We start from the raw sequence: 26,019 nt of genomic DNA, 5'->3' as shown, positions 1-26,019 counted from the left end.
TCTATGAAAGCACTTTATAGCTCTGTTGTCTGTGTCTATCTGTGTAGGCATTTTAGGGAAAAGTTCAACCTGTACTTGGTACTCCTCCCGGAACTGCTGTTCCTGCTGTGCCTATTTGGCTACCTGGTCTTCATGATCATCTACAAGTGGCTGGCCTTCTCTGCACGCGACTCCCAGATGGCCCCCAGCATCCTCATCCACTTCATCAACATGTTCCTCATGCAGGGGGACGGGGTGCCACCCCTCTTCCCAGGACAGGTACATGTGTGTTCACACAGTGGTTGTCTCCAAAATGACATCCTCTTCCCTATATGCACTATAGGGAATAGTGTGCTATTTGGGACACACCCGCTGAATATGCATATAGAACTGGGACTTCTCACTAAAACCCTTACTTGTGAAGGACCACTCGCTCAGTGAAGACATGTATACAAGCCCAACCCGCTCTGAAGCTACTTCAGTGAAACTGTAACAGACCTGTCTGTTCTTTCCCTCTCCTACTGTAGGTTGGGCTGCAGGTGTTCCTGGTGGTCATTGCTCTACTATCGGTGCCTGTCTTACTGCTGGGGAAACCAGTCTACCTCTACTGGCTGCACAATGGAGGAGCCAACCGCATTGGAATGTACAGGGTGAGGCTTTGAATTTGTAGCTCTAGCTGAGCTACGAGTCATAAGCATGTGTGGGTAGTGTGTCCATATATGAGTCTGTGTTCTGGTTGTAACATAGTCTATGGTGGTGTGTGTATGTAGTCTGTTTATAGGAGTGCGCTCCGGTTTTAACATGCAGAGTGTGTGTGGTGTGTGTCAACAGGGTTATGAGCGTGTGCGGCGGCACAGCGAGGAGGAGCTCTCCCTGATGAGGGCAAATGACATGGAGGAGGGCAGTGTCCCCAGTGACCTCTCCACCAGCAGAGAGCAGCAGAAAGAGGAGGTTAGCTGATGACAGCACGGTCACCACCTCCCACTAGCCTCTCATTCAGGCATCAGTACACTATGGGTCCCGAAAGTAACAGGTCCTCCTGTCTGTGTGTTGTTTTACAGTTTGACTTTGGGGACATGTTCCTGCACCAGTCTATTCACACCATAGAGTACTGCCTGGGCTGCATCTCCAACACAGCCTCCTACCTGCGCCTCTGGGCTCTGAGTCTGGCACATGCCCGTGAGTATCAACACACCACATCAAATGTTTATTATTTGCATTGATCTTTGAAGGATAAACATTTAAAGTGCATTTTATATTGAGAGAGGATAATTATTTATGTATGTAATGTTCTCTGACTGGAGCAACCTTCTTTTAAATTATTAAATCAAATGAATCAATCAGAGATGTGACGGTGTTTGTTTGTCCCTGCTCCCCCAGAGCTGTCGGAGGTGCTGTGGTCCATGGTGATGCGGTTGGGCCTGCGGATGGACACCAGCCTGGGCATCATGTTTCTGGTGCCAGTGTTTGGGATATTCGCTGTGCTCACTGTGTCTATCCTCCTGGTTATGGAGGGACTGTCTGCCTTCCTCCATGCTCTCAGGCTGCACTGGTTAGTTACTCACTATACTTGCAGAATTGAGTGAAGGACAGGAAATATGTGTAAAAATTCAACACATCATGCCTTTATAATGCTTTTATTAATGCTTACTCTATATTCAGTGATCTCTGTTCTCTCTCCATAGGGTGGAGTTCCAAAATAAGTTCTACACTGGGACTGGAATCAAGTTTGTACCCTTTGCCTTCTTCCTCCTGCCCTCTAGCTTTGAGCATGATGGCTTGCTGTGAATGGGACAAACAATGCTTCTGCCCTCCCAGAGGCAAACTGCCACAATGTGCCAGCAGGATTCAGTGCTATATAGCTAGCCTGGGTACTAGTCGGTTTGTGCTATCATGCCACTCCTAAATGACAAGGAGTGGCATGATGGCACAAACATACTGGTACCCAGGCTTCTATTGAGCCTCATCGACATACAGTCCAATTTCATAGTTGTTTTTTTCTACTATTTGTTGCACTGACTGATTGCCTTACGTAAGTACAACCAAATCTCAGTGTATCATGCTCTATTTTCAATTGAATGATATTCTGGGTTACCAAAACTTTGCAAGGAAAAGCCTCCTTCAGTCATGTTTGTAAATGAAAAGTATTTTTGGATGAATGTGGGAGAGATGTACATTTTATTTTATAGAGTGATAAAGTTTGAATGAGAAATTAACATTTGAATGACTATGACAGGCTTAAAAAAAAGTGGTGCATCACTCTTGAAAGTATGCATACCGTGTTGTGCTGAATGCTGACAAAATTAAGATATGTTTCCTATGCCTCCATCGCTTTGTGGAAGACTACTTCTTAAACTGCCCATTCCATGGATGGAAATGAAAAGTATAGACATCATTTAATGACACCAACAATCCCTGATTATGAATAAGGCAGGAAAAGCAGGCACTGGACCAGTGCAGAGATCAATTCTCTCCAAAGCTTTTTCCTATATTCCCATCCTGTAGCACCATAACAGGAGGATGTAGTTTATGCTGTTGGGTAATTGTACCTTCAAGATGGAAAAATAAGAGTTATAATTTTTTATTTCAATTTTTTTTGTTGATATTGGTTAAATGTCCTAATGATGGTATTAAACCCTCTGAAGAGGAGCTAATTGTTTGAATTGTGATTACCACGTAACATGGAACTTTAACATTATGGGGAGCTTGCACCATTTCATTGTAAACTCACTTGCTGTGTTATCAAACAGTAATGTGCTGTATCTTAGTGATGCTTAAAGATGCCTCTAAAGCAGGATCCTATGGGAAATGCTGCTGTGAAGTTGAGATGAGGGGAGAATCTCAATTGCATGGAGGAGCGTGGACTCCAGGAGTCTGCAATTGAGAATATGTCTAGGTAATGTAAAAATAGTGGTTAGAAAATACTCTTCTATAACTATGATGACCACTAATTCTTAGATGTGAAGTCTGATTAGCAATGGCTCTAACGTCTAATCCTTGATTACACAATATGTGTGGTTTGTTGAAGGGCTTGCTGTAAATGTTTGTACCTATTCTAATGTAGTCTATTTTAATCATATTTATTTTAAAGAATGTAATCATTTGATTTATTCGCATCATTAACTCCATACTTATATTAGTGGTATGCATACATTCCTCTGTTTTGGCTTTGCTGAATTATTTTATATCAGATAATGGTGAACATGTTTTCAGTGTAACAGGTGAATAAAGCTGACTGAATAAAGTTGAATTTGACTGAAAATGTTAATGTCAGTGGCGTAACTTTTGCGCGAGACTATCAGATGTTGCGACTGGAGGGCGCCAAAGGGGGCGCATGGCTCACAGAAACAGAAAGTTGACCAGTTGCCATAGTGACATGAGGCTGTCAATTGGTTGCAAGTAGCTAGCTACATCAACAAACGACAACATTTGAAGTTATCTAGCTAAAAGCTAACATTAGTACTTTGTTGTAACTTAATTGAGGGATAAAATGTCCCTCGACGACCCGCGGGTGGAGTGGATCCGAAACCGGGTATATTCCTGTTTTTATTTGCCGGAGCCAGGTTGTTTCGAGGAATTGCTGAGCCGCGGAGATGGAGAAGAAGAGCAGAAAATAATCCGATTTCTGAATGAAGTCACCGAGGAAGAGTCAGCATCGACGCTGCTGTTTTTCAAAGGAGTCAACGAGGAAGAGATTGAAGTTGAAATTCCGATTGGTAAGTGAGTGAGGAGTAGCCACACGTATGTTGTCAATGTCGCGTTCAAGACCACTTTAAACTTGTAACTCTGAAGAACTCGGAAATCGCGTTAAGTGCGACTTCAGTGGGTTCAAGACAACAGCTGGGATTTCAAGAATAACTCATTTTAATACATTCTGAAATAAAATATCAATCAGAAACTCTGACATCATCCTTTGCTGGGTTCAAAACAACTGGGAACTCGGAAATCTTTGACTTCAGTGCGTTCAAGACAGAGAATGGTGGAGATTTCTAATGGCCAAAAGGCTGTATTAGCATGGGCAGCACAATTGAGGTCTTCCACCATTTTAATGTAGGCAACTGGGTGGGACTTCCAACTTCATTGGCTTATCCCTCCTGGGGACCCTGTTGGAGTCATGTCCAACCGGTTCATCGGGAGGGATCAGCCAATCCTGTAGAAGAAAATTGACGACTTCAAAATAGAGATTGCCTCAATGGTGTTGCCCAGAAACAAAGATGAGTCATCTGTCTATCTATCTAGTCTATTTAGCTATCTATATGGTTCAAGACAACTGGGAACTCTGAAAAAAAACATGCTCAGACTAGGAACATTTGTTTTGAATGGTTATCCAACTCGGAATTCCAAGTTCGAAAACGCAGACATCTTCGACTTCCCTGAAGATCACTGACATCATGATTTGACCTTGTTTTTTCCCCGGTTCCCAGTTGTCTTGAAAGCAGCATAATGACTCACTCATCATCACACTGTGGCCTTTTCTCAATTGGATTTGTTCAACTCCTGCATCCTCTCACGCTTCCTTTTTGAAAAGGTCAAAGGTAATCTAGACGAGGTGGCGAGGAGAGGGAACGTGGACAAAAATGCGCTTGTATGAAACTCCTCCAGTCACGCATCATCAGGCAAATTACATTTACTAGACCAAAGCAATCGTTGCAAATAGATTGATGTAAAGTAATTTAACATCGAGTTGGGAATGGAATTTGAGAGGAATGCGAGAGCCTTCCCAATGATAAACTCACAGCTGGGGCTGCAACCTGGTCTCAGAGCATTTTGTATTATTCTGTATGTAAATCCGAGTCACTCCATTTAGTATGATATTTTTCCACCTTGTCGGATCGAGGATTCAAAGCAGCGACCTTTCGACATCATAGCATTAGCTAATGGGGATCATAAATAAAAAAATTCAAGAAGGCTTCCACCCAGGCCAGAGGTTCATGGGCCAGAGGTTCCTGCTCCAGAGTTTCCTGCTCCAGATGTTCCTGGACCAGCACAGGGAAGATGTCCACCTGGATGGTCAGTTTCCTGAACCAAAGGTGGGAGCAGTTCCTGGGTATGTCCTGAGCCAGTCTTACAGCTGGGGGCTGAATCAGTGCCTCTCTGGTTCTCACCTGGTTAGGCTTATTCATCCCACACTTCCAGTAAGGCCTGGTCTCTTGCTTAGTGACAGTGGCTGTTGGGACAGGTTCTTGGACCACAGTGGGTGTTGGGACTGGTTCCTGGGCTGGAGTTTGATATGTTTCATGGGCGTCTCTGGTCCTCTGGTGGTGCGGTAGTTTATGTATGTCGACGTGTGTCAAATACACTATATATACAAAAGTATGTGGACACCCCTTCAAATTAGTGGATTAGACTATTTTAGACACAAGGTGTATAAAATCGATCAAAAATCCATGAAATCTCCATAGACAAACATTGGCAGTAGAATGACAGCTCAGTGACTTTCAACATGGCACTGTCATATGGCAGTGCCATGCAGCAGGGTAGCCTAGTGGTTAGAGCGTTGGATTAGTAACCAGAAGGTTGCAAGTTCAAATCCCCGAGCTGACAAGGTACAAATCTGTCGTTCTGCCCCTGAACAGACAGTTAACCCACTGTTCCTAGGCCGTCATTGAAAATAAAAATTTGTTCTTAACTGAATTGCCTAGTTAAATAAAGATGAAAAAATACCAGGTTGTCAAGTTTCTACCCTGCCAGAGCTGCCCCGGTTAATTGTAAGTACTGTTATTATGAAGTGGAAAGTCTAGGAGCAACAACAACTCAGCTGTGAAGACCGGCGAGTGCTGAAGCTTGTAGCGCGTAAAAATCGTTTGTCCTCGGTTGCAACACTCACTACTGTCGTGACGTGATGACTGTTAATTATCGAATCAACTATGTTTAATTGTTACCCGATTAAATTAATCATGTAACAATTGTGAATTTGGGACACCATGGAAAAAGTTGTTTAACGGGTTACCATCTCCCGAATTAAACTCAAAGATATATATAGTTTATTTATCGATATCAGTCTCATTCTGAACGTCGCATAATCCTTGGATCTGCAAGAACCCCAGCCTTTCTGAATATTCAGTACTACACAAATTGCTATAATTTATTTACTAACTAACACAGAATACACATACACACTTACATGAGATAAAAGTACACATATGGAGAGGGAGGAGTAGGTAAAGAGAGGAGAGACAAAGGGAGACAACACTTGGATACATTTGGAACCTACGCTAAAAGGAATAGTAATACTTTGCACATGAATCACCGCTCATTCACTTACTTTCTCGGGTAGATAGTCAAGTTCTAGATCCCTTTACATGCACAGCTGCAGACTGTCAAATGTTCTGGTCTAGTCTATCTTCTTCACTCGTGTTGAGAGTTTCAGAGTTTGTAATTAAAGCTGAACTTGCTTTTTGCCTGAGTAACCTCTGGTGGTGGACCATTCCATGATGACATGGCTCTATACTGTATATAACGGAGTTACGCATTAAATCTGTCTTTGGTTTGGGTACCGTGAAGAAACCCATAGTGGCATGCCTGGTGGGGTATGTACAGTGGGAAGAAAAAGTGTGTGAACCCTGTAGAATTACCTGGATTTCTGCATAAATTGGTCTTAAAATTAGATCTGATCTTCATCTAAGTCACAACAATAGACAAACACAGTCTCCTTAAACTAATAACACACAAACAATTATAATTTTTCATGTCTTTATTGAACATACTGTGTAAACATTCACAGTGCAGGTTAGAAAAAGTATGTGAACCCTTGGATTTAATAATAGGTTGACTCTCCTTTCGTAGCAATAACCTCAACCAAACGTTTTCTGTAGTTGCGGATCAGACCTGCACATCGGTCAGGAGGAATTTTGGACCATTCCTCTTTACAAAACTGTTTCAGTTCCACAATATTCTTGGAATGTCCGGTGTAAACCGCTCTCTTGAGGTCATGCCACAGCATCTCAATCGGGTTGAGGTCAGGACTGACAGGGCCACTCCAGAAGGCATATTTTCTTTTGTTCAAGCCATTCTGTTGTTGATTTACTTCTGTCTTTTGGGTTGTTGTCCTGTTGCATCACCTAACGTCTGTTGAGCTTCAATTGGCGGACAGATAGCCTTACATTCTCCTGCAAAATGTCTTGATAAACTTGGGAATTAATTTTTCCGTTGATGATAGCAAGCTTTCCAGGCTCTGAGGCAGCAAATCAGCCCCAAATCATGATGCTCCCTCCACCATACTTTACAGTTGTGATGAGGTTTTGATGTTGGTGTACTGTGCCTTTTTTTTCTCCACACATAGTGTTGTGTGTTCCTTGCAAAAAACTCAACTTTAGTGTAATCTGTCCACAGAATATTTTGCCAGAAGTGCTGTGGAACATCCAGGTGCTCTTTTGCGAACTTCAGATGTGCAGCAATGTTTTGTTTTGACAGCAGTGGCTTCTTCTGTGGTGTCCTCCCATGAACACCATTCTTGTTTAGTGTTTTATGTATTGTAGACTCGTCGACAGAGATGTTAGCATCTTCCAGAGACTTCTGTAAGTCTTTAGCTGACATTCTAGGATTCTTCTTAACCTCATTGAGCATTCTGTGCTGTGCTCTTGCAGTCATATTTGCAGGACAGCCACTCCTAGGGAGAGTAGCAACAGTGCTGAAATTTCTAAATGTACGGTATAGACAATTTGTCTTACCGTGGACTTTCTTTTAGAGATACTTTGGTAACCCTTTCCAGCTTTATGCAAGGCAACCATTCTTAATCTTAGGTCTTCTGAGTTCTCTTTTGTTCGAGGCATGGTTCACATCAGGTAATGCTTCTGTGAATAACAAACTCAAATTTTGTGGGGCAGGGCAGCTCTAATCTCCAATCTCATCTCATTGATTCGACTCCAAGTTAGTTGACTCCTGACTCCAATGAGCTTTTGGAGAAGTCATTAGCCTAGGGGTTCACATACTTTTTCCAACCTACACTGTGAATGTTTAAATGATGTATTCAATATAGAAGAGAAATGCAATAATGTGTGTGTTATTAGTTTAAGCACACAGAGTTTGTCTATTGTTGTGAATTAGATGAAGATCAGATCAAATCTTCTATCAAATTTATGCAGAACTCCAGGTAATTCCAAATGGTTCACATACTTTCTCTTGCCCCTGTATGTCTGTTTGAAGTGTCTGCAAATACACTGCTCAAAAAAATAAAGGCAACACTTAAACAACACAATGTAACTCCAAGTCAATCACACTTCTGTGAAATCAAACTGTCCACTTAGGAAGCAACACTGATTGACAATACATTTCACATGCTGTTGTGCAAATGGAATAGACAACAGGTGGAAATTATAGGCATTTAGCAAGACACCCCCAATAAAGGAGTGGTTCTGCAGGTGGGGACCACAGACCACTTCTCAGTTCCTATGCTTCCTGGCTGATGTTTTGGTCACTTTTGAATGCTGGCGGTGCTTTCACTCTAGTGGTAGCATGAGACGGAGTCTACAACCCACACAAGTGGCTCAGGTAGTGCAGCTCATCCAGGATGGCACATCAATGCAAGATGTGGCAAGAAAGTTTGCTGTGTCTGTCAGCGTAGTGTCCAGAGCATGGAGGCGCTACCAGGAGACAGGCCAGTACATCAGGAGGCGTGGAGGCCGTAGGAGGGCAACAACCCAGCAGCAGCAGGACCGCTACCTCTGCCTTTGTGCAAGGAGGAGCAGGAGGAGCACTGCGAGAGCCCTGCAAAATGACCTCCAGCAGGCCACAAATGTGCATGTGTCTGCTCGAACGGTCAGAAACAGACTCCATGAGGGTGGTATGAGGGCCCGACGTCCACAGGTGGGGGTTGTGCTTACAGCCCAACACCGTGCAGGACGTTTGGCATTTGCCAGAGAACACAGAGATTGGCAAATTCGACCACTGGCGCACTGTGCTCTTCACAGATGAAAGCAGGTTTACACTGAGCACATGTGACAGACGTGACAGTCTGGAGACGCCGTGGAGAACGTTCTGCTGCCTGCAACATCCTCCAGCATGAGCGGTTTGGCGGTGGGTCAGTCATGGTGTGGGGTGGCATTTCTTTGGGGGGCCGCACAGCCCTCCATGTGCTCGCCAGAGGTAGCCTGACTGCCATTAGGTACCGAGATGAGATCCTCAGAGCCCTTGTGAGACCATATGCGGGTGCGGTTGGCCCTGGGTTCCTCCTAATGCAAGACAATGCTAGACCTCATGTGGCTGGAGTGTGTCAGCAGTTCCTGCAAGAGGAAGGCTCCATCTACCAACGCCACGCTCCATCCACCAACGCCACGTTGCACCACAGACTGTCCAGGAGGTGGCGGATGCTTTAGTCCAGGTCTGGGAGGAAATCCCTCAGGAGACCATCCGCCACCTCATCAGGAGCATGCCCAGGCGTTGTAGGGAGGTCATACAGGCACGTGGAGGCCGCACACACTACTGAGCCTCATTTTGACTTGTTTTAAGGACATTACATCAAAGTTGGAACAGCCTGTAGTGTGGTTTTCCACTTTAATTGAGTGTGACTCCAAATCCAGACATCTATGGGTTGATAAATTTGATTTCCATTGATAATTTTTGTGTGATTTTGTTGTCAGCACATTCAACTATGTAAAGAAAAAAGTATTTAATAAGAATATTTCATTCATTCAGATCTAGGATGTGTTATTTTAGTGTTCCCTTTATTTTTTTGAGCAGTGTATATTTTTAATACATGCATGTTTCTTAAAAAGACGAGAATAGAAGTAGTATATTTCTCTTCAACAGTGAAAGACTATCATGTGTGTTGTTGATGTTAGTTCTGTGTGTAACGATTCTCTTGTGGTGAAGGAGAGGCGGACCAAAACGCAGCGTGGTGGTTATTCATGTTTTTTTAATGAAGACGCTATACATTAATAAACTAACGAAAACAATAAACGTGAGAACGCAAAACAGCCCTATCTGGTGCAAACACAAAGACAGGAACAATCACCCACAAACACACAGTGAAACCCAGGCTACCTAAATATGGTTCCCAATCAGAGACAATGACTAACACCTGCCTCTGATTGAGAACCAAATCAGGCCAAACATAGAACTAGACAAACTAGACATGTAACATAGAATGCCCACTCAGATCACACCCTGACCAACCAAAACATAGAAACATACAAAGCAAACTATGGTCAGGGTGTGACACTGTGTGTGCAGTTAAGGGCAAGGAGTGCTGATTTGTTTTGAGCCAGCAGCAGCTTTGCTAGGTCTTTCTTTGCTTCACCTGACCATATTACCAGACAGCAATCAAGATGGGACAAGATCAAAGCCTGAACAACTAGTACAGTTGATCTTTGTGTCATAAACGCAGAATAGCTTTTTATAACAGACATACCTCTCCCCATCTTCACAACAACTTTGTCAATATGACTTGACCATGATCACTGACCATCCAATGTTACTCCTAGGAGTTCAGCTTCTTCAACTTGTTCAGTGGTTACACCCTTTATGCACAAATCCAGTTGAAGTTTAGGTCTAAGAATGCTTTGAACCAAATACAATGCTTTAGATGTATTTAAGTCCAGTTTATTGTTAATTACCCATTCTGACACTAACTGTAACACCTCGCTAAGAGTCTCAGTGCGCTCACCGGATGTAGGTGCTGAGGTGTAGTGTGCAATCATCAGCATACATAGTCATTTTAGCTTCTTGTAAGACGAGTGGCAAATCATTTCTAAAAATAGAGAAGCGTAATGGACCAAGGAAACTGCCCTGAGGGATACCACACTGTACATATCGGATGTTAGGGAAGCTTCCATTGAATATTACTCTCTGAGTTCTATTGGATAAGCAACTCTCCAATGATGTGATAGCAGGTGATGTAAAGCCATAACAAGTTAGTTTTTTCAAAAGCAAATTATGATCAATAACATCAGAGGCTGCACTGAAATCTAACAATAGAGCTCCAACTACCATCTTATTATCCATTTATTTTAGCCAATCATTTGAGTCAGTGCAGTACAAGTCGAGTGCCCTTCCCTATATGCATGCTGAAAGTCAGTAGTTAACTTGTTCTTTAAAAAACAGCATTGTATTTGTTCAAACACAATTCTCTCCATCAGTTTACTAAGAACAGGCAGCAAACTGATTGGGCGGCTGTTAGATCCACCAAAGGGTGCTTTACTATTTTTAGGCTTTGGTTAAAGACATGGCAAATATGGTGTGGCAGATTTCAAGACTCCGGTAGGATACACTCTTCCGTTCACCTACTAACTAATTGACATCTCCTCTGCCACTTATCAGTTTCCGTGTCACAGAGGAGAGAGGGTAGAATATGGACTTTTGCCCAAATGAGAAAAGACCTGTGATACTTCTGCTAGCAAAGCAGGCCCAAGCAGCCTAGCTAGCTACGTTAGCTACATTTGCTAACCAACAACAGAGGTTTCTGATTTAAACCTAGCTACATGACCAAGAGTGACAGTGACAGCCAACAATATTTTCAATTGTTCAGCTAGTAATTACTATTATGTGTAACATTAAAATACTTTCTACCTGTTTTCTGATTAAAGGTCCCTCGGAACTAGCTGAGAATGGGGATGAAGGCAGCCTGGCAGAGTCATCCAAACCCTCCTGTGACACACCTGCTTCTGAGAGAGACAAGTCCCCTGGAGATAGTCAGTACTACTAGTGTAGTATCTGCTTAGATACAATGTGACTGGTTGTGGTGTAGTGGTACACGTAATACATACAGTAGACCTATCCTTTTCCCTCCTATTATTGGATACAAGCTTTTACTGTCATTGCATATATTGACACTTGTTTCTGTATGGCCACAGAAAAGAAAAAGAGGAGAGACTCAGAGGCCTCACGTATGTCAGATGCCCCAAAGACAGAGTCTACACACCCTGCAGATGACTCCCAGGCCCACGAAACTGAGGGCACCTCTGACTCAGAAGATGAGCCTCCCCTCACTGTAAGATTTATCCTCTGTGTGGGACTACAGCCTCCCTTTCAAACATTATTCAAGGTGTTATAAAATGCATAGCACTTAATAGTAGTCTATTGTTTTTGAGGGCTAGGCTATAACAAGAATCTGGAATCTGGTCAAATAATATGATCCGTGTATTGGACATGAAGTGAAGGCCATATTAGTTGAGTGAGATGGAAGCACATCTATCTTGTTATCTGTCTGATTTTGTGTTCTTGTCACAGAGGATTGAGATTCAAGTTGTGTACCACATGGAGCTGCATGTAGCAGTAAATCATGTCCCAGAGAGGTTCATGAAATCCAACATCCTTTACTTTCTCAGGAACACTAAAGGTGGGTGAGAGAAGGGAACCAAAGGAAGACCGGTCTACTCACTGTGTTATTATTCGTGTGTCCCTAATTTGTCACAGAGAAAGCATTCAAGACCCTATTTAATGTTTCATTTATATATTTTTATATATTAATGTTTCATTTATATATATTTTTTCTGTTTTTAGAAACCATCATTGAGCCCATTGACGTGAATGAGGCCAACAATCTGATGCCCAAACTGTTGGAGATTGGCATGCTGAATGGACATTCTCTACTGATGCTGAAGGACATGCTCAACTACGTGTGTAATAGACAAGGGATTCATACTGTACTTGAGACAAAATCTTCAAACTTGATGAACAAGTTAGATAGGATATTCATGTTTATGACTCATGTATAATATGCACTCTTCTTTTTAAGTGGCCCATTAAAGCTTACTGCGTTCTGTTCTTAGTTGTTTCATATGAGCCCTTTAAGTCTCAAGCCATCGTTACCCTACTGTTTCTTGGTGATTCCAGGTGTACATTCCAATGCTGTCTGTCAACCAGCTGAAGTTGACTGATGGAGGCTACCAGCAGGGGGCAGCTGCCTCCCAGGATAAGGAGGCAACTGGTGATGGGAAGGGGGACAAGGATGAGAGGCCTGTGGAGTCTCGTGGGGTACTTATGATTCGTGATGAGTTACTTAACAGCACTCACAAGTTCCTGGGTCACATCGAAAGGACTCTCCAGCAGCTGGAAGGTGTGTGTGTCTGTGTTTGTATATCATACCATCAAATAGTTCCTTCTCCCAGACAGGACCCAACCATCAACAGGGTCAGGACTTAGTTCAGCAGCTACCATGCTCTCTGTAAGAATGATATGTGTAAATGCATGCATGCGTCATGTAACAAGTGCACCACTTTCTCAGGGGTTTTAAACAGTATCTGAAGGTTTATGTGGTAAATGATGATGCTGTGGCCTCTCCATTTCAGGTGAGATTAAGCTGCACATCCCTGAGTTGGACCTGGAGCCAGAGGTGGATGCGCTGCTGGCCACTCCAGAGGTGGTGGAAAAGCTGGAGCAGTGTGTGATGAACTGGCAGACTCAGATCACCATCGTCATTGAGGAGCAGCAGAAGAAGAAACCACAGGTGAGAGGGAATAGGCTACTGGGCCCATACATTTGATGTATGCAGACCTTTTATGATTCAAAATGAAAATAAATGAGTAAAATTGTTGTTGTTTTTTTAAGTAAAAATGTCAGATTACTACAATTTCTCGTTGTTTTACACTAATTCCTATTCCCAGGTGCCAGGCCCCATGGCAGAGATAGATTTCTGGCGGGAGCGAACAGCCATTCTGAGTGCTCTGAGTGAGCAGCTCAAACTGCCTGTGGTGAAGAAGATCCTGGAGGTGATGACTAAAGCTGACCCGGTCACTGTCCAGAACCTGGACCTGACCGTGACCGAGCTCAGCAAGCTCCATGTGGAGTCTGTGGAGAATGTACGCTTCCTCAGCACACTGGAGCGACACTTCAAGGTGGGCTCATAGTCCTGAAAAAGATACCCTGTTCTCCCCAAACCTCACATTATGGCAGAAACATTCTATGTATAATTGAAAGATGTAGGTCTGACTATTCTGCTGCTGAAAGATGGAATAAGTTATTTTGATATGTCGTCCTTATATCCTTGAGGCCAAATTGTAAGCTCTTCTCCATGCCCCGACTTAGCATTTGTCTTGTGTATCCCAGAACCTGGCCACGGGGGCAGACTTTGGTGTGATCCTGGACACCATCCCTCTGATGATGAACGGCCTGCGCATGGTGTGGATAATCTCCAGCCACTACAACAAGGACGAACGCATGGTGCCCCTCATGGAGCGCATTGCCTGGGAGCTGTCTGAGCGCGTGGCTCGTGTCGTCAATGTCCGCATGCTCTTCAAGTGAGTTGATCCTGTCCTCTTACCTCTTCTCATGACTTCAACTAACTCCACTCTTAGTTTTGAAATCCTAACTGCAATCTATAACCCTAAAGGTTTTTATACGAAAGTCATGTTTTCTCATCCTCTCTTTACAATGACATGTACTGTATGTCGCTGTCTTTGCTTGATTCTTATATTCTTTGTAATGGACAGAGACAAGAGGGAGGTTGCGAAGGCCAAAGCTCAGGATGGAAAGCAGGTGCTGGACCAGTGGAAGGCTTGTTACTTTGAGGTGCGGGCCAGGATTGAAACATCAGGTAGAGACCCACGCTGGGAGTTTGACCGCAAAAAGCTGTTTGAGAAGACCGACTATATGGCCTCCATCTGCCAGGACCTGTACAAAATCCTGCAGGTCAGTTCAACCTGCCTGAGTGACAAACACCTCAACATCCTCTCAATCTAACCTTAAACAGACCGATCACATGCATATCCTTTATTTATTCAATGACTAACCCACACCCTGTTTTCCCATGTGTTCTATGAATGCTCAACACTTTATGAAAACCAATTGTAAGGCATTCACTTCTAGCTAAACACAATAGGAACATACTTTTGCAGATCTTGGAGGAGTTCTATAACATCTTTGGTCCAGAGCTGAAGGCAGTGACGGGGGATCCTAAGCGTATTGACGATGTGCTGCGCTGGGTAGACAGCCTGGTGGTGCCCATCGAGGAGCTCAGCTTCGACCCCTTCAACATCCGCAAGATGGGCAGTTGGAAGATGGTCATGCAGGACTTCAAGGCCAAGGTTCAGGTGGGAGCAGCAGGACATCCTGGTAGCAATTTTGGAATCCACATTCATTCATTCATTCATCACCAAGCCATGATTCACTCCTCTCACCTTGTCTGTCTACCCAGGCTATCGAAGGAGAGGCCATCAACTTCATTGACCAGTCCTTCAAGACGCTGCGCTCTGCGTCGGCAGCCTTCGACATGCTTCTGAAGTTCAAACACATCCGCTCCAGAGAGGCCATCAACAACCAGATGATGATGAAGTTCAACGACATCCTGGCCCAGTACTGCAAAGAGGTACCTTAGGAAACAGACATCAAAATAACAGAAAAGAACGCAAATGTGTTGATTGGATTGGTCTTGACATAAGCTCCAGGCTTATAATATATAATTGTATATTTTTCATATAATTTGTAGAGTTCAAAAGGTACTCACACTGAAATCATATAATTTGTATACACAATGTGGCATCTGGATGGAGTCATGGTAATGGTGTGAGCTTTAGGAAAGCTTGGTCACTGTTGTGTGTTGTGGGATAGGTGGACATAATCAACGGGATATTTGTGAAGTGCAAGGACAACCCTCCTCTGAATAAGAACCAACCCCCAGTGGCTGGAGCCATCTACTGGGAGCGTTCTCTCTTCCACCACATCAAACACACCATCATCCGCTTCCTGGAGGTCACAGATATGCTGGAGAGTGAGCCAGGCAAAGCGGTGAGAGCACTGAGCAACGAACTAACTAATCAGAGTAATTGCTCCATGTTGTACATCACATGTATGTCTCCAAAATGGAAACCTATTCCCTGGTCAAAAGTAATGCACTACATAGGGAATAGGGTGCCATTTGGGATAAAAACCTTTGTCTGAAACAGTTTTTTTACAGCATCATCTTCTTCTCCTTAGGCCAAGGCCAAGTACCTGGAAGTAGGGATCCGTATGAAGGAGTATGAGCAGAAGAAGTATGAGCGCTGGCGTGACGAGACAGAACAAAGCCTGCCCCTGCTGATGAAGAGGACCCTGCTGGTCATGGTCAACAGCTCAGGGGTCGTCACTGGAGAACAGCCCCCTCTAGACATGGTACATAGTAATGCATCACCGGGCGGCTGGTGCCTAGGATGAAATACACCTTTCCTCACTAGCAAGGCTTTTATGAACAAGTCTATCCTGTAAACATCTTGTGAAGTCCCTTAACATTGTCTCTTGGGTGATATGTCCCTTATGTTTTCTCATATCTGCATACTTTCTTTCTCAGACTGGCCCAGCAACTGAGCGTGACATGGAGAGAGGGGTGCGTTACATGATGAATTTTGCCCCGGAGCTGAAGGAGATCATTTCAGAGACCAAGTACTTGGAACAATTGGGCTACTCTGTGCCTGAGCTTGCCCGTAATGTGGCTCTGCAGGAGGACAAATTCCTCAGGTGATATTTCCACACAACCAACACTGAGTGGCAACAGATGGAAACAGCTAAACCAGTTGGTGTACTCATCACAGTTGTCTTAACCTGCTTTAACACTGTTCTACTAGATATGTGGATGGGTTGAAGAACCTGGTGAACCGCTACCACTCTCTGATGGACTGTCTGAACGATGCAGAGTTCTTCCTACTGGCCGAGCAGATCCAGGAGCTGAGGAGGGTGATGCGCTCAGGATACAAGAGGCTCAACTGGAACGCCCTGGGTACATACGCTCTGCTCTGATATAATGAAATAAATGTGCATTTGAAGTTTTCATTGTTTTTCGTTCCCCAGTGTGAGTAAACGTCACAATACTCAGAGGTATCTGTCCTTTCTGGTTTAAGGCATCTCTGAGTTCATCAACCGAGGCACCCAGGCTGCGTCTAAGTTTGAGTCGCTGGTCAATCAAATTCAGAAGAATGAGAGGGACATTGATGCCAAGTTGCAGTCCATTGAGACAGCCAACTTATTCAAATTTCCAGCCCCAGACAAATCTGATGACCTTCCAGGTAAACAGAATGTCAATACTATTTAGAATGACATTGGGTAAGCTAAAATATCACATCAAGTGGGAACGAGAGTCTGATAAACTGGCATTTTCAGTATTTTAGCCCTCCCTCACTATAACTGTGGTTTTAGGAGTGAAAGAGTTCTGTGAGCTGATCGAGCGAGAGAGGGCGAAGGATTTGAATCTCCTGAGTAGGAAGTACACAGCCATTGGCCCCCTGCTCACCAAGATGGAGAGTCTGATCATGCAGACCAACAGTGGCAAAGCCAAGCGCATGGGCCAGTACTACACCTACTGGGAACGCAAGGTCTTCGACTCCCTCACCAAGATGGTGCTCAGGTGGGACATTTAGCATACCTCTTTCCAGGTGGCTTTAAGTACAGGCAAATACACATTGTGGTATTGTAAGCTATGGAAAAATTGGTAATGTTTCATAATTTGAGATGAAAGGTGTAGACATAACAGTGCATTATCTCTGTTCTCTCTTGTAGGAACATCCAGACTTTTAACATGGCCATGATGGGCAACACCCCACTTTTCCAAATTGAAACCATCTTGTCTGCCCCTGAGATTGTGCTGCACCCCAAAAACAGCGAGGTGTACAAGCTCATCATGCAGTGTGTCAGAGACTGTGTAGAGAGCACCAAGGTAGGACACAACACCCTTCCCCTCCCCATACCTGTTTACCAACATATAAGAAGATATCCCTGTGTAGTGTATGACTGGTGTGACTCTCTTCCCCCACTAGCGGTTTGTGCGCTGGATGCATGGCACCTGTATAGAGTGTCCCCCTCAGCGTGTTGATGGAGAGGGTGAGTCGGTGGTGTTCAGTTTCTACAGCGAGGTGTGTCAGCACCCCCAGGTCAATGAAAGGGCCATGGCCGTCTCCCAGAATATCCAGCGCCTCCTCAGCGCAGTGGGACGCTACCTCAATCGCTGGAAGCGCTACCGGCCCCTCTGGAAGCTGGATAAGGCCATTGTCATGGAGAAGTTTGCTGCAAAGAGGCCCTCCTATGTCATGTATGACGAAAAGCTGCAGTTCTATGCCCGGGTTAGCGTAGAGGTGGCACTGCAGCCACTGGTAAAGGATGAGCACATCATGAGGCTGAACCTAGAGCCTCTGGCCCGCACCGTGCAGGAGAACGCTCAGGCCTGGGTCAACTCTCTGGGCAGACTGCTCAACGAGTCAGCCCGAGAGGACCTGTTCAACCTGCGGGATGAGCTACTGGTACTGCATACTTATTATTCAGTCAATGTTCCTATCGGTACTAGACTATGGCGACATCATCTACTGTATATGAACGCAGCTGCCACTTCATTAAAGCTGTTAGATGCAGTTTATCATAGCGCACTGCACTTTTTTACGGCAGACAGTTGTATTACTACCAGAAAGTTGGTTGGATCTCTCTTTGATGTCACGTAGGTTGAAACATTGCTCTGTTTTCATTTATAAAGCCCTTTTACAAAAACTGCCACTGTACTTAACATCATTACTAAACTTTTGACTTTTGACTGCAACCAAATGCTTCCTACAGATATTGATCAGTCTCACATTGCTGTGGAGGAATTTTGGCCCACTCTTGCATGCAGAACTGCTTTAACTCAGCGACATTTGTTGGTTTTCATGCATGAACTGCTTATTTTAAGTCCTGCCACAACAACCCAATTGGGATTAGGTCTGAACTTTGACTAGGCCATTACAAAACTTCAAATGTGTTGCTTTTGAACCATTTTCATGTAAACTTCATGTAAACATGTAAAAAATGCAGTGTTTGGTTTTCGCCAGACATAATTGGACACATCTCATCCAAAAAGTTAACGAAAGTTGGCCAAAAAGCACCTGGAAACATCTGGATGATCATCAAGACTCTTGGAAGACAGATGAGTCAAAAGTATTACTTTTTGGACGACATGGGTCCCATTATTCCTGGCGAAAACCAAACACTGCATTCAACGGTAAGAACCTTATACCAACTGTCAAGCATGGTGGTGGTAGTGTGATGGTTTGAGGATGCTTTGCTGCCTCGTGACCTGGACAACTTGTCTTAATAGAAGGAACCATGAATTGTGCTTTGTATCAGAGAATTCTACAGGAAAATGTCAGGCCATCTGTCTGTGAGCTGAAGCGCAGCTGGGTCATGCAGCAAGACAATGATCCAAAACACACAATCAAGTCCACATGAAAATGTCTGAAAGCAACCAAAAAAATACATTTTGGAATGGCCTAGTCAAAGTCCAGACCTAATCCCAATTGAGATGTTGTGGCAGGACTTGAAACGAGCAGTTCCTGCTTGAAAACCAACAAATGTTGCTGAGTTAAGGCAGTTCTGCATGCAAGATCGGGCCAAAATTCCTCCACAGCAATGTGAGACTGATCAATATCTGCAGGAAGCATTTGGTTGCAGTCATTGCAACTAAAGGTGGCACAACCCGTTATTGAGTGTAAGGGGGCAATTACTTTTTCGCACAGGGGAATTGGGAGTTACATAACTTTTAAATAAATAAAGTAAGTATCCATTTAAAAAAAATGTTAACTCAAGTTCCGTTTATCTAATATTAGGTTTTGGTTGAAGATCTGATAACATTCAGTTTAAAAAATATGCAAAAATAGAGAACATCTAAAAGGGGGCAAATACTTTTCACAGCACTGTATTTATATTTTGATGTGTGTATTTTCTGTCATTTCTGTAATTCAGGGCTCATCGGTAAAAGAGACCTTGGTCTCAGTATGACGCCCTGATAAAATAAAGGTTAAATAAAAAATAAATGCATCATACTATGAATTGATGCTATTCTCTTAAACTCTATTCCTTACTAAGCAACCCCTCATGTTTGTGTATGATTGTATTGTTGAATAGCAACTGTCTGAGAACCTGAAGAGGAGCCCAAACACCCTGGAGGACCTGAAGTTTGTCCTGGGCACCATCTCAGACATCAGGGACATGTCTCTGGCTGTGGAAATGAGGTTCACTGACATCCAGGAGAGATACAGGACCCTGGGCATGTACAAAGTAGAGGTGAGGAACATACATTACTCGAGTGTCTGTATATTGTCTCTTCGTTATTTGTCTGTTGAGTGTACGTCTGTATAGTTTTTCCTTTTGAGTTTATTGTGTTGCTGTCCCCTGTTTGAGTGTGGATCCCTGTGTGTGTTGCAGGCCACGGAGGAGGAGCTGCAGTTGTCGGCTAGTATCGGCCGCCTGTGGAGTGATCTGTTTGAAGAATCCAGACTGGTGGACCACAGCCTAGGACGGGTCAAGAAGACCTTCACTGAGGTGAGACAGACGCCATGACACCTCGACCAACACTAACTTTACCATCACAGTCTCGCCTATATCTATCATTACGACCCTCATCCCAAAATGTACATCCCCTCTCCCCTGTCTCACAGATTACTAAGGAGCAGATTGAGACGTATAAGCAGGAGCTGACCGTCTTTGCAGAGAGCTTCAACATGCATGGACCTGGAGCTGTGGGAGACAACCTGGAGAAAGGTAAGTGTTGACCCCCTTCCCATCAGACTGTCTTAACAGCCCCATCACTGCTCACTGGGTGATTTGATGTCTTTCCCCATTCTCTGTGTAGGAGTGACAGTGATGGGGACCTATGAGACAGAACTAGCCAAAATAGAGGCGGGACGTCAAGAGTTGGCTAATGCAGAGAAGCTCTTTGACCTGCCAATCACCATGTACACAGAGCTGCAAAACGTACAGAAGGAGATGAAGGGCCTGCGACAGATCTACGAGATCTACAAGTCTCAGAAGGTACGAGTTTGTGGGTTGAGTAAAGTGTGTGTTTGTGTAATAGAGAACACAATGGCGCCAAACTTGCAAACATAAGCAAGCATTTCAAGTTAAACAGGTTCTCATGCACAAAATGTCTATCAGCCAATTAAAATGGCTGATTTACTTGCATGTGACATAAAGACGAATATATTGATAAAAGTCACCTTGTGATTTACACGGTTATCAAAACGTCACGTCAGGGTAAGCCTACACAAATCACAGCCCTTATTGTAAGTGTTTCTAAAATCCCCTATGGGAAAAATAAATGGTGGGGAAATGATTGGAACCATTTCCAGGTTTTATGGGTATTATGACTCGTACTGTGGTACTCTATAGTAGCTGGTCCCGTCAGATAACATGGCACATGTTAGCCCTTTTTTATTTATTTTTTATTTTACAGCTTCTGCAGCCAATAAAAATCCGAGACGTAGTTGGACATGTTCCAACACTTGTTCATTGGAAGCATCTTTAACATACCTCAGTCCAACAGCACGTTCTGACCAAAGCAACTAGGCTATCACGTGTCTTTGACTGACTGGTCAAATTGCTGTCTGTGTAAAGTTCCTAGTCCCTGTAATTGTCCCAGATTTTGGCAAGAGTTCGAATCTCACGAATAGTCGTCCCCCGCCCCCTTTGAAATATAGATTTATATGTAGCCTATTGGGTTAGTGCGTGCATGGGTGTCAAACTCATTCCACTGTGGGCCGAGTGTCTGCAGGTTTTTGGTTTATCTTTTCAGTTGTTCCTTACTAATTAGTGATCTTAATTAATTTGATTTATTTATTTATTTCACCTTTATTTAACCAGGTAGGCAAGTTGAGAACAAGTTCTCATTTACAATTGCGACCTGGCCAATCATCAATCAAGTACAATTGTGGAGCGAAAACTCGCAGACACTCAACCCTCCGTGTAATGAGTTTGACACCTGTGGGTTAGTGTGTTGAAAAGGGACATTCATTCAATTTCAGCCTTGCACACAAACACACTGCTATTGCCTAAAAATCTGATTGCATAGCATATCTTACATGGACGTGTACGCCTGAAAGCAGGCCGACATTTTCATGCATTTTTATAATCATCTGCTTTGTCTTAAGTGTTATTTCACTAGAGAAGGATGATCCAAAGTAGAACTACAGTCGTGGCCAAAAGTTTTGAGAATGACACAAATATTATTTTCACAAAGTCTGCTGTCTCAGTTTGTATGATGGCAATTTGCATATAGTCCAGAATGTTATGAAGAGTGATCAGATAAATTGCAATTAATTGCAAAGTCCCTCTTTGCCATGCAAATGAACTGAATCCCCAAACAACATTTCCACTGCATTTCAGCCCTGCCACAAAAGGACCAGCTAACATCATTTCAGTGATTCTCTCGTTAACACAGGTGTGAGTGTTGACGAGGACAAGGCTGGAGATCACTCTGTCATGCTGATTGAGTTTGAATAACAGACTGGAAGCTTCAAAAGGAGGGTGGTGCTTGAAATCATTGTTCTTCCTCTGTCAATCATGGTTACCTGCAAGGAAACACGTGCCGTCATCATTGCTTTGCACAAAAAGGGCTTCACAGGCAAGGATATTGCTGCCAGTAAGATTGCACTTCAATCAACCATTTATCGGATCATCAAGAACTTCAAGGAGAGCGGTTCAATTGTGAGGCAAAGACTTTTGGAGGATGGCCTGGTGTCAAGAAGGGCAGCAAAAAAAAGCTACTTCTCTCCAGGAAAAACATCAGGGAAAGACTGATATTCTGCAAAAGGTACAGGGATTGGACTGCTGAGGACTGGGGTAAAGTAATTTTCTCTGATGAATCCCCTTTCCGATTGTTTAGAGCATCCGGAAAGAAGCTTGTCCTGAGAAGACAAGGTGAGCGCTACCATCAGTCTTGTGTCATGCCAACAGTAAAGCATCCTGAGACCATTCATGTGTGGGGTTGCTTCTCAATCCTCAAGAGGCGGGTGGACAAACAAAAACCCACAAATTCTGACAAACTCCAAGCATTGATTATGCAAGAATGGGCTGCCATCAGTCAGGATGTGGGAAGTTAATTGACAGCATGCCAGTGGCGGATTGCAGAGGTCTTGAAAAAGAAGGGTCAACACTGCAAATATTGACTCTTTGCATCAACTTCATGTAATTGTCAATAAAAGCCTTTGACACTTATGAAATGCTTGTAATTATACTTCAGTATTCCATAGTAACATCTAACAAAAATATCTAAAGACCCTGAAGCAGCAAACTTTGTGGAAATTAATATTTGTGTCATTCTCAAAACCTTTGGCCGCGACTGTACAGTAGAAATAGTTTGCACACTTGTTATCATCCTACAGGTGGCAGTATTGCATCTTAAATCAACTCTTAATGTAGTAAGACACTTGGCTGTCATTAGTATGTTCTCATGTATGCTACACTTACATGCAGGCCTACAATGTTTTATAGTTTTGCACTATTATAATAACCCCCTTTGTCACATGCCTTTTGAATCGAGCATCAAGGTCCAACATTGAACAGATTTCTCCTCAACAAAAATGCTTAATGCGACAATGGCTCGAACCCATTGTTAAAAAGCACTTTCAATTACGGGTCAACCACTTTAGTAGTGGGTTCCACCTAGAAGTGGTGAGAACTGCGATTTGACCAATATATAAGACTTTCTTTTTTTAACAATGTATAATAAGCTTTCTTGTAAGGACCTCTATCTTTTTTTCCATTGATGGGTTCTGACTTCTAGGGTTAACTTGTACCATGTTATCTGATGGGACAAGCTACAATTTAACGTTCGGTCATATGCTAGTAAATCAACTATTTTAATTGGATGATGCGCATTTTGTACGTGAGAATCTGTTTAACTTTAAATGCGTGCTTATGTTTGCAAGTATGGCCCCAATGTTTTCTAGAGTTCTGTGTGCATTGCCTTTATGTGTGTTGCCTTATGTGTGTCTTTCAGGCAGCTAAGACGGAGTGGTCCCAGACTCTGTGGGCGAACCTGAACATCCAGCTGCTGCAGGAGGGCGTTGAGAGCTTCATTAAGAGTCTGAGGAAGCTGCCTAAAGATGTGCGGGCCCTGCCTGTGTCCTTCTTCCTAGAGGGACGCATGAAGGAGTTCAAAGAGTCCCTGCCTCTCCTTCTGGACCTGAAGAACGAGGCCCTCAGAGACAGGTACGCCTAATCACCTATGGATGTGGACTTAGAGAGTAGGATGTTTAGGTGACAGAACCTGATATCAACACACAGGCCCTATAACAATCACATGACTGTAGTGGGAAGTAATATTTGATATGTGTATATACAGGATATTATATATACAGTATATCACACAAGTGAGTACACCCCTCACATTTTTGTAAATATTTGAGTATATCTTTTCATGTGACAACACTGAAGAAATGACACTTTGCTACAATGTAAAGTATTGAGTGTACAGCTTGTACAACAGTGTAAATTTGCTGTCCCCTCAAAATAACTCAACACACAGCCATTAATGTCTAAACCGCTGGCAACAAAAGTGAGTACACCCCTAAGTGAAAATGTCCAAATCCAGATGTTTTTTCTTATTTTGTCTGTCATAGTTGTAGTGTACCTATGATGAAAATTACAGGGCTCTCTCATATTTTTAAGTGGGAGAACTTGCACAATTGGTGGCTGACTAAATACTTTTTTGCCCCACTGTATACTGTAGAGCCTAGGGCTAACTTATAAGACAAAGCATGAACAAAGAGATGCCTATTAGGCCAGAGGCCTAGAAGCCTAGGAAATGAGAATTGATCATACAACCTTCCTCCATGGACTGGATACAGGAGAAGAGCAAGAACAAAGGCATTTAATTCCATTTATAATATATGAAAGTGTACATTTCAACCTAAAACCAACCACCATTGACCATTACCATTAACGTATACACTCCCATGGCCAATCGCAACAGTGTGTCACAGAATTTAAAGGTGTGTGTGGGGGATGAGACCTATGTAAATAAAGCAGAATTCCTGAGAAGACAAAACGTTTACATAATAGAGTAATTTAGAGATAGAGATCATCATTCATATAGATAGCAGAGTTATCCTCCGTGAACACGTTTCAGATAGATACCAAACATGGATAATGTAGTATTATTCTGTCACTCATTCAATAGTCAGTCCTCTGGATACTGTAACAGAGAGATACATTTTGGCCCCTCAGAGGGAGAAGGGCTAACTAGTCTTTGAGCATTGTCCTTTGTGCTTTCCTTGTCTTCCTGGACCATTTGCCATGCAACTCCATGTGTCAGAGAGCACATAAATGAAGGCCAACAAAATACCTCCTGAAAAAAATAGAAACAAATGAAGTGAATGTGGTTTTAATGTATTTATTTATATAGAGAGTATGTGAATGTTTGTTTGTGCTTGATCCTCCTCAGACACTGGAGGGAACTGATGCAGAGGACTAACACCAGCTTTGAGATGAATCCAGACACCTTCACTCTAGAGAACATGTTCGCCATGGAGCTGAACAAGTATGGCAATGTCATCGGTGAGATTGTCACCTCAGCTGTCAAAGAGCTCAGTATTGAAAAGGCAAGCAACCCCTTTAGGATGTTTATTTCATCACACAAAGCTGTAATTGTACAATTCTCTTTGCGGTGTGTTCAACATTGTATGGTCAGTATCAATAACTAAACATTGAGTTTATATGTCATTTACATTTAGATAATGGGTATATGTGTGTTTGTGTACAGGGAGTGACGGAGGTGGTGGAGACCTGGGAGAATATGAAGTTTAGTGTGCAGCGCTACTTCAAAGGCACCCAGGAACGTGGCTCTATCCTGGGGGTGGTGGACGAGATTCTGCAGAACCTGGATGACAACGCCATGAACCTTCAGAGTATGGCAGGCAGCCGCTTCGTAGGGCCCTTCCTGGCCACCGTACAACAGTGGGAGAAGAGCCTGTCCCTCATCAGCGAAGTCATAGAGGTCAGTCAACGTCCCAAATAGCACCCTATTCCATATATAGTGCACTACTTTTTACCAGGGCCCATAGTGCATTATGTAGGGAATAAGGTGCCTTTTGGGACACAGCCAGTGACCTTTGGGTCCTAGTTCATGGAAGAGTTAAAATACTGTTGCGTACAACTCTCATCACAAGCTCATTGTCCTTTGAAACCACCGTTGAGTATAATGGTAACCACCCATACAGGATCTGTCCTGAAATTATATGGCATCTCCTAAGGTTTGGATGCTGGTGCAGCGGAAGTGGATGTACCTAGAGAGCATCTTCATTGGAGGGGATATCCGCTCTCAGTTACCTGAGGAAGCCAAGAAATTTGACAACATTGACAAAATGTTCAAAAAGGTGATTGACTTGAGTCCCACTTCTA

At 43.4% G+C, this 26,019-nt stretch overlaps 2 protein-coding genes across 2 annotated transcripts in view; both read left to right on the top strand.

Moving 5' to 3' along the window:
- Positions 1 to 3,235, top strand: part of LOC112248516 (V-type proton ATPase 116 kDa subunit a2) — a 31,186-nt gene extending 27,951 nt beyond the window's left edge. Inside the window, exons 15-20 of the mRNA XM_024417616.2 lie at positions 48 to 258; positions 507 to 629; positions 811 to 930; positions 1,041 to 1,158; positions 1,360 to 1,531; positions 1,665 to 3,235. Coding sequence (XP_024273384.1) covers positions 48 to 258; positions 507 to 629; positions 811 to 930; positions 1,041 to 1,158; positions 1,360 to 1,531; positions 1,665 to 1,767 — 847 coding nt within the window. The 3' untranslated portion in view covers positions 1,768 to 3,235. The remainder of the gene's footprint in view (positions 1 to 47; positions 259 to 506; positions 630 to 810; positions 931 to 1,040; positions 1,159 to 1,359; positions 1,532 to 1,664) is intronic.
- A 130-nt stretch (positions 3,236 to 3,365) lies between these two features.
- Positions 3,366 to 26,019, top strand: part of dnah10 (dynein axonemal heavy chain 10) — a 55,088-nt gene continuing 32,434 nt past the window's right edge. Inside the window, exons 1-28 of the mRNA XM_042320630.1 lie at positions 3,366 to 3,695; positions 11,502 to 11,606; positions 11,769 to 11,905; positions 12,145 to 12,253; positions 12,418 to 12,533; positions 12,751 to 12,973; positions 13,206 to 13,363; positions 13,521 to 13,751; positions 13,963 to 14,153; positions 14,346 to 14,544; positions 14,751 to 14,945; positions 15,050 to 15,220; positions 15,463 to 15,639; positions 15,829 to 16,002; positions 16,178 to 16,344; positions 16,452 to 16,603; positions 16,725 to 16,889; positions 17,020 to 17,227; positions 17,380 to 17,536; positions 17,637 to 18,116; positions 19,747 to 19,905; positions 20,047 to 20,163; positions 20,280 to 20,382; positions 20,474 to 20,652; positions 23,618 to 23,829; positions 25,064 to 25,224; positions 25,386 to 25,615; positions 25,872 to 25,994. Of these exons, the coding sequence (XP_042176564.1) occupies positions 3,470 to 3,695; positions 11,502 to 11,606; positions 11,769 to 11,905; positions 12,145 to 12,253; positions 12,418 to 12,533; positions 12,751 to 12,973; positions 13,206 to 13,363; positions 13,521 to 13,751; positions 13,963 to 14,153; positions 14,346 to 14,544; positions 14,751 to 14,945; positions 15,050 to 15,220; positions 15,463 to 15,639; positions 15,829 to 16,002; positions 16,178 to 16,344; positions 16,452 to 16,603; positions 16,725 to 16,889; positions 17,020 to 17,227; positions 17,380 to 17,536; positions 17,637 to 18,116; positions 19,747 to 19,905; positions 20,047 to 20,163; positions 20,280 to 20,382; positions 20,474 to 20,652; positions 23,618 to 23,829; positions 25,064 to 25,224; positions 25,386 to 25,615; positions 25,872 to 25,994 (5,025 nt within the window). The 5' untranslated portion in view covers positions 3,366 to 3,469. The remainder of the gene's footprint in view (positions 3,696 to 11,501; positions 11,607 to 11,768; positions 11,906 to 12,144; positions 12,254 to 12,417; positions 12,534 to 12,750; positions 12,974 to 13,205; positions 13,364 to 13,520; positions 13,752 to 13,962; positions 14,154 to 14,345; positions 14,545 to 14,750; positions 14,946 to 15,049; positions 15,221 to 15,462; positions 15,640 to 15,828; positions 16,003 to 16,177; positions 16,345 to 16,451; positions 16,604 to 16,724; positions 16,890 to 17,019; positions 17,228 to 17,379; positions 17,537 to 17,636; positions 18,117 to 19,746; positions 19,906 to 20,046; positions 20,164 to 20,279; positions 20,383 to 20,473; positions 20,653 to 23,617; positions 23,830 to 25,063; positions 25,225 to 25,385; positions 25,616 to 25,871; positions 25,995 to 26,019) is intronic.

The sequence above is a fragment of the Oncorhynchus tshawytscha genome, linkage group LG04 (genome assembly GCF_018296145.1).
Source record: "Oncorhynchus tshawytscha isolate Ot180627B linkage group LG04, Otsh_v2.0, whole genome shotgun sequence".
Taxonomy (NCBI): Eukaryota; Metazoa; Chordata; class Actinopteri; order Salmoniformes; family Salmonidae; genus Oncorhynchus; species Oncorhynchus tshawytscha.
The sequence above is the reverse complement of the archived record's forward strand: the minus strand, read 5'-3'. Positions and strand labels throughout refer to the sequence as shown.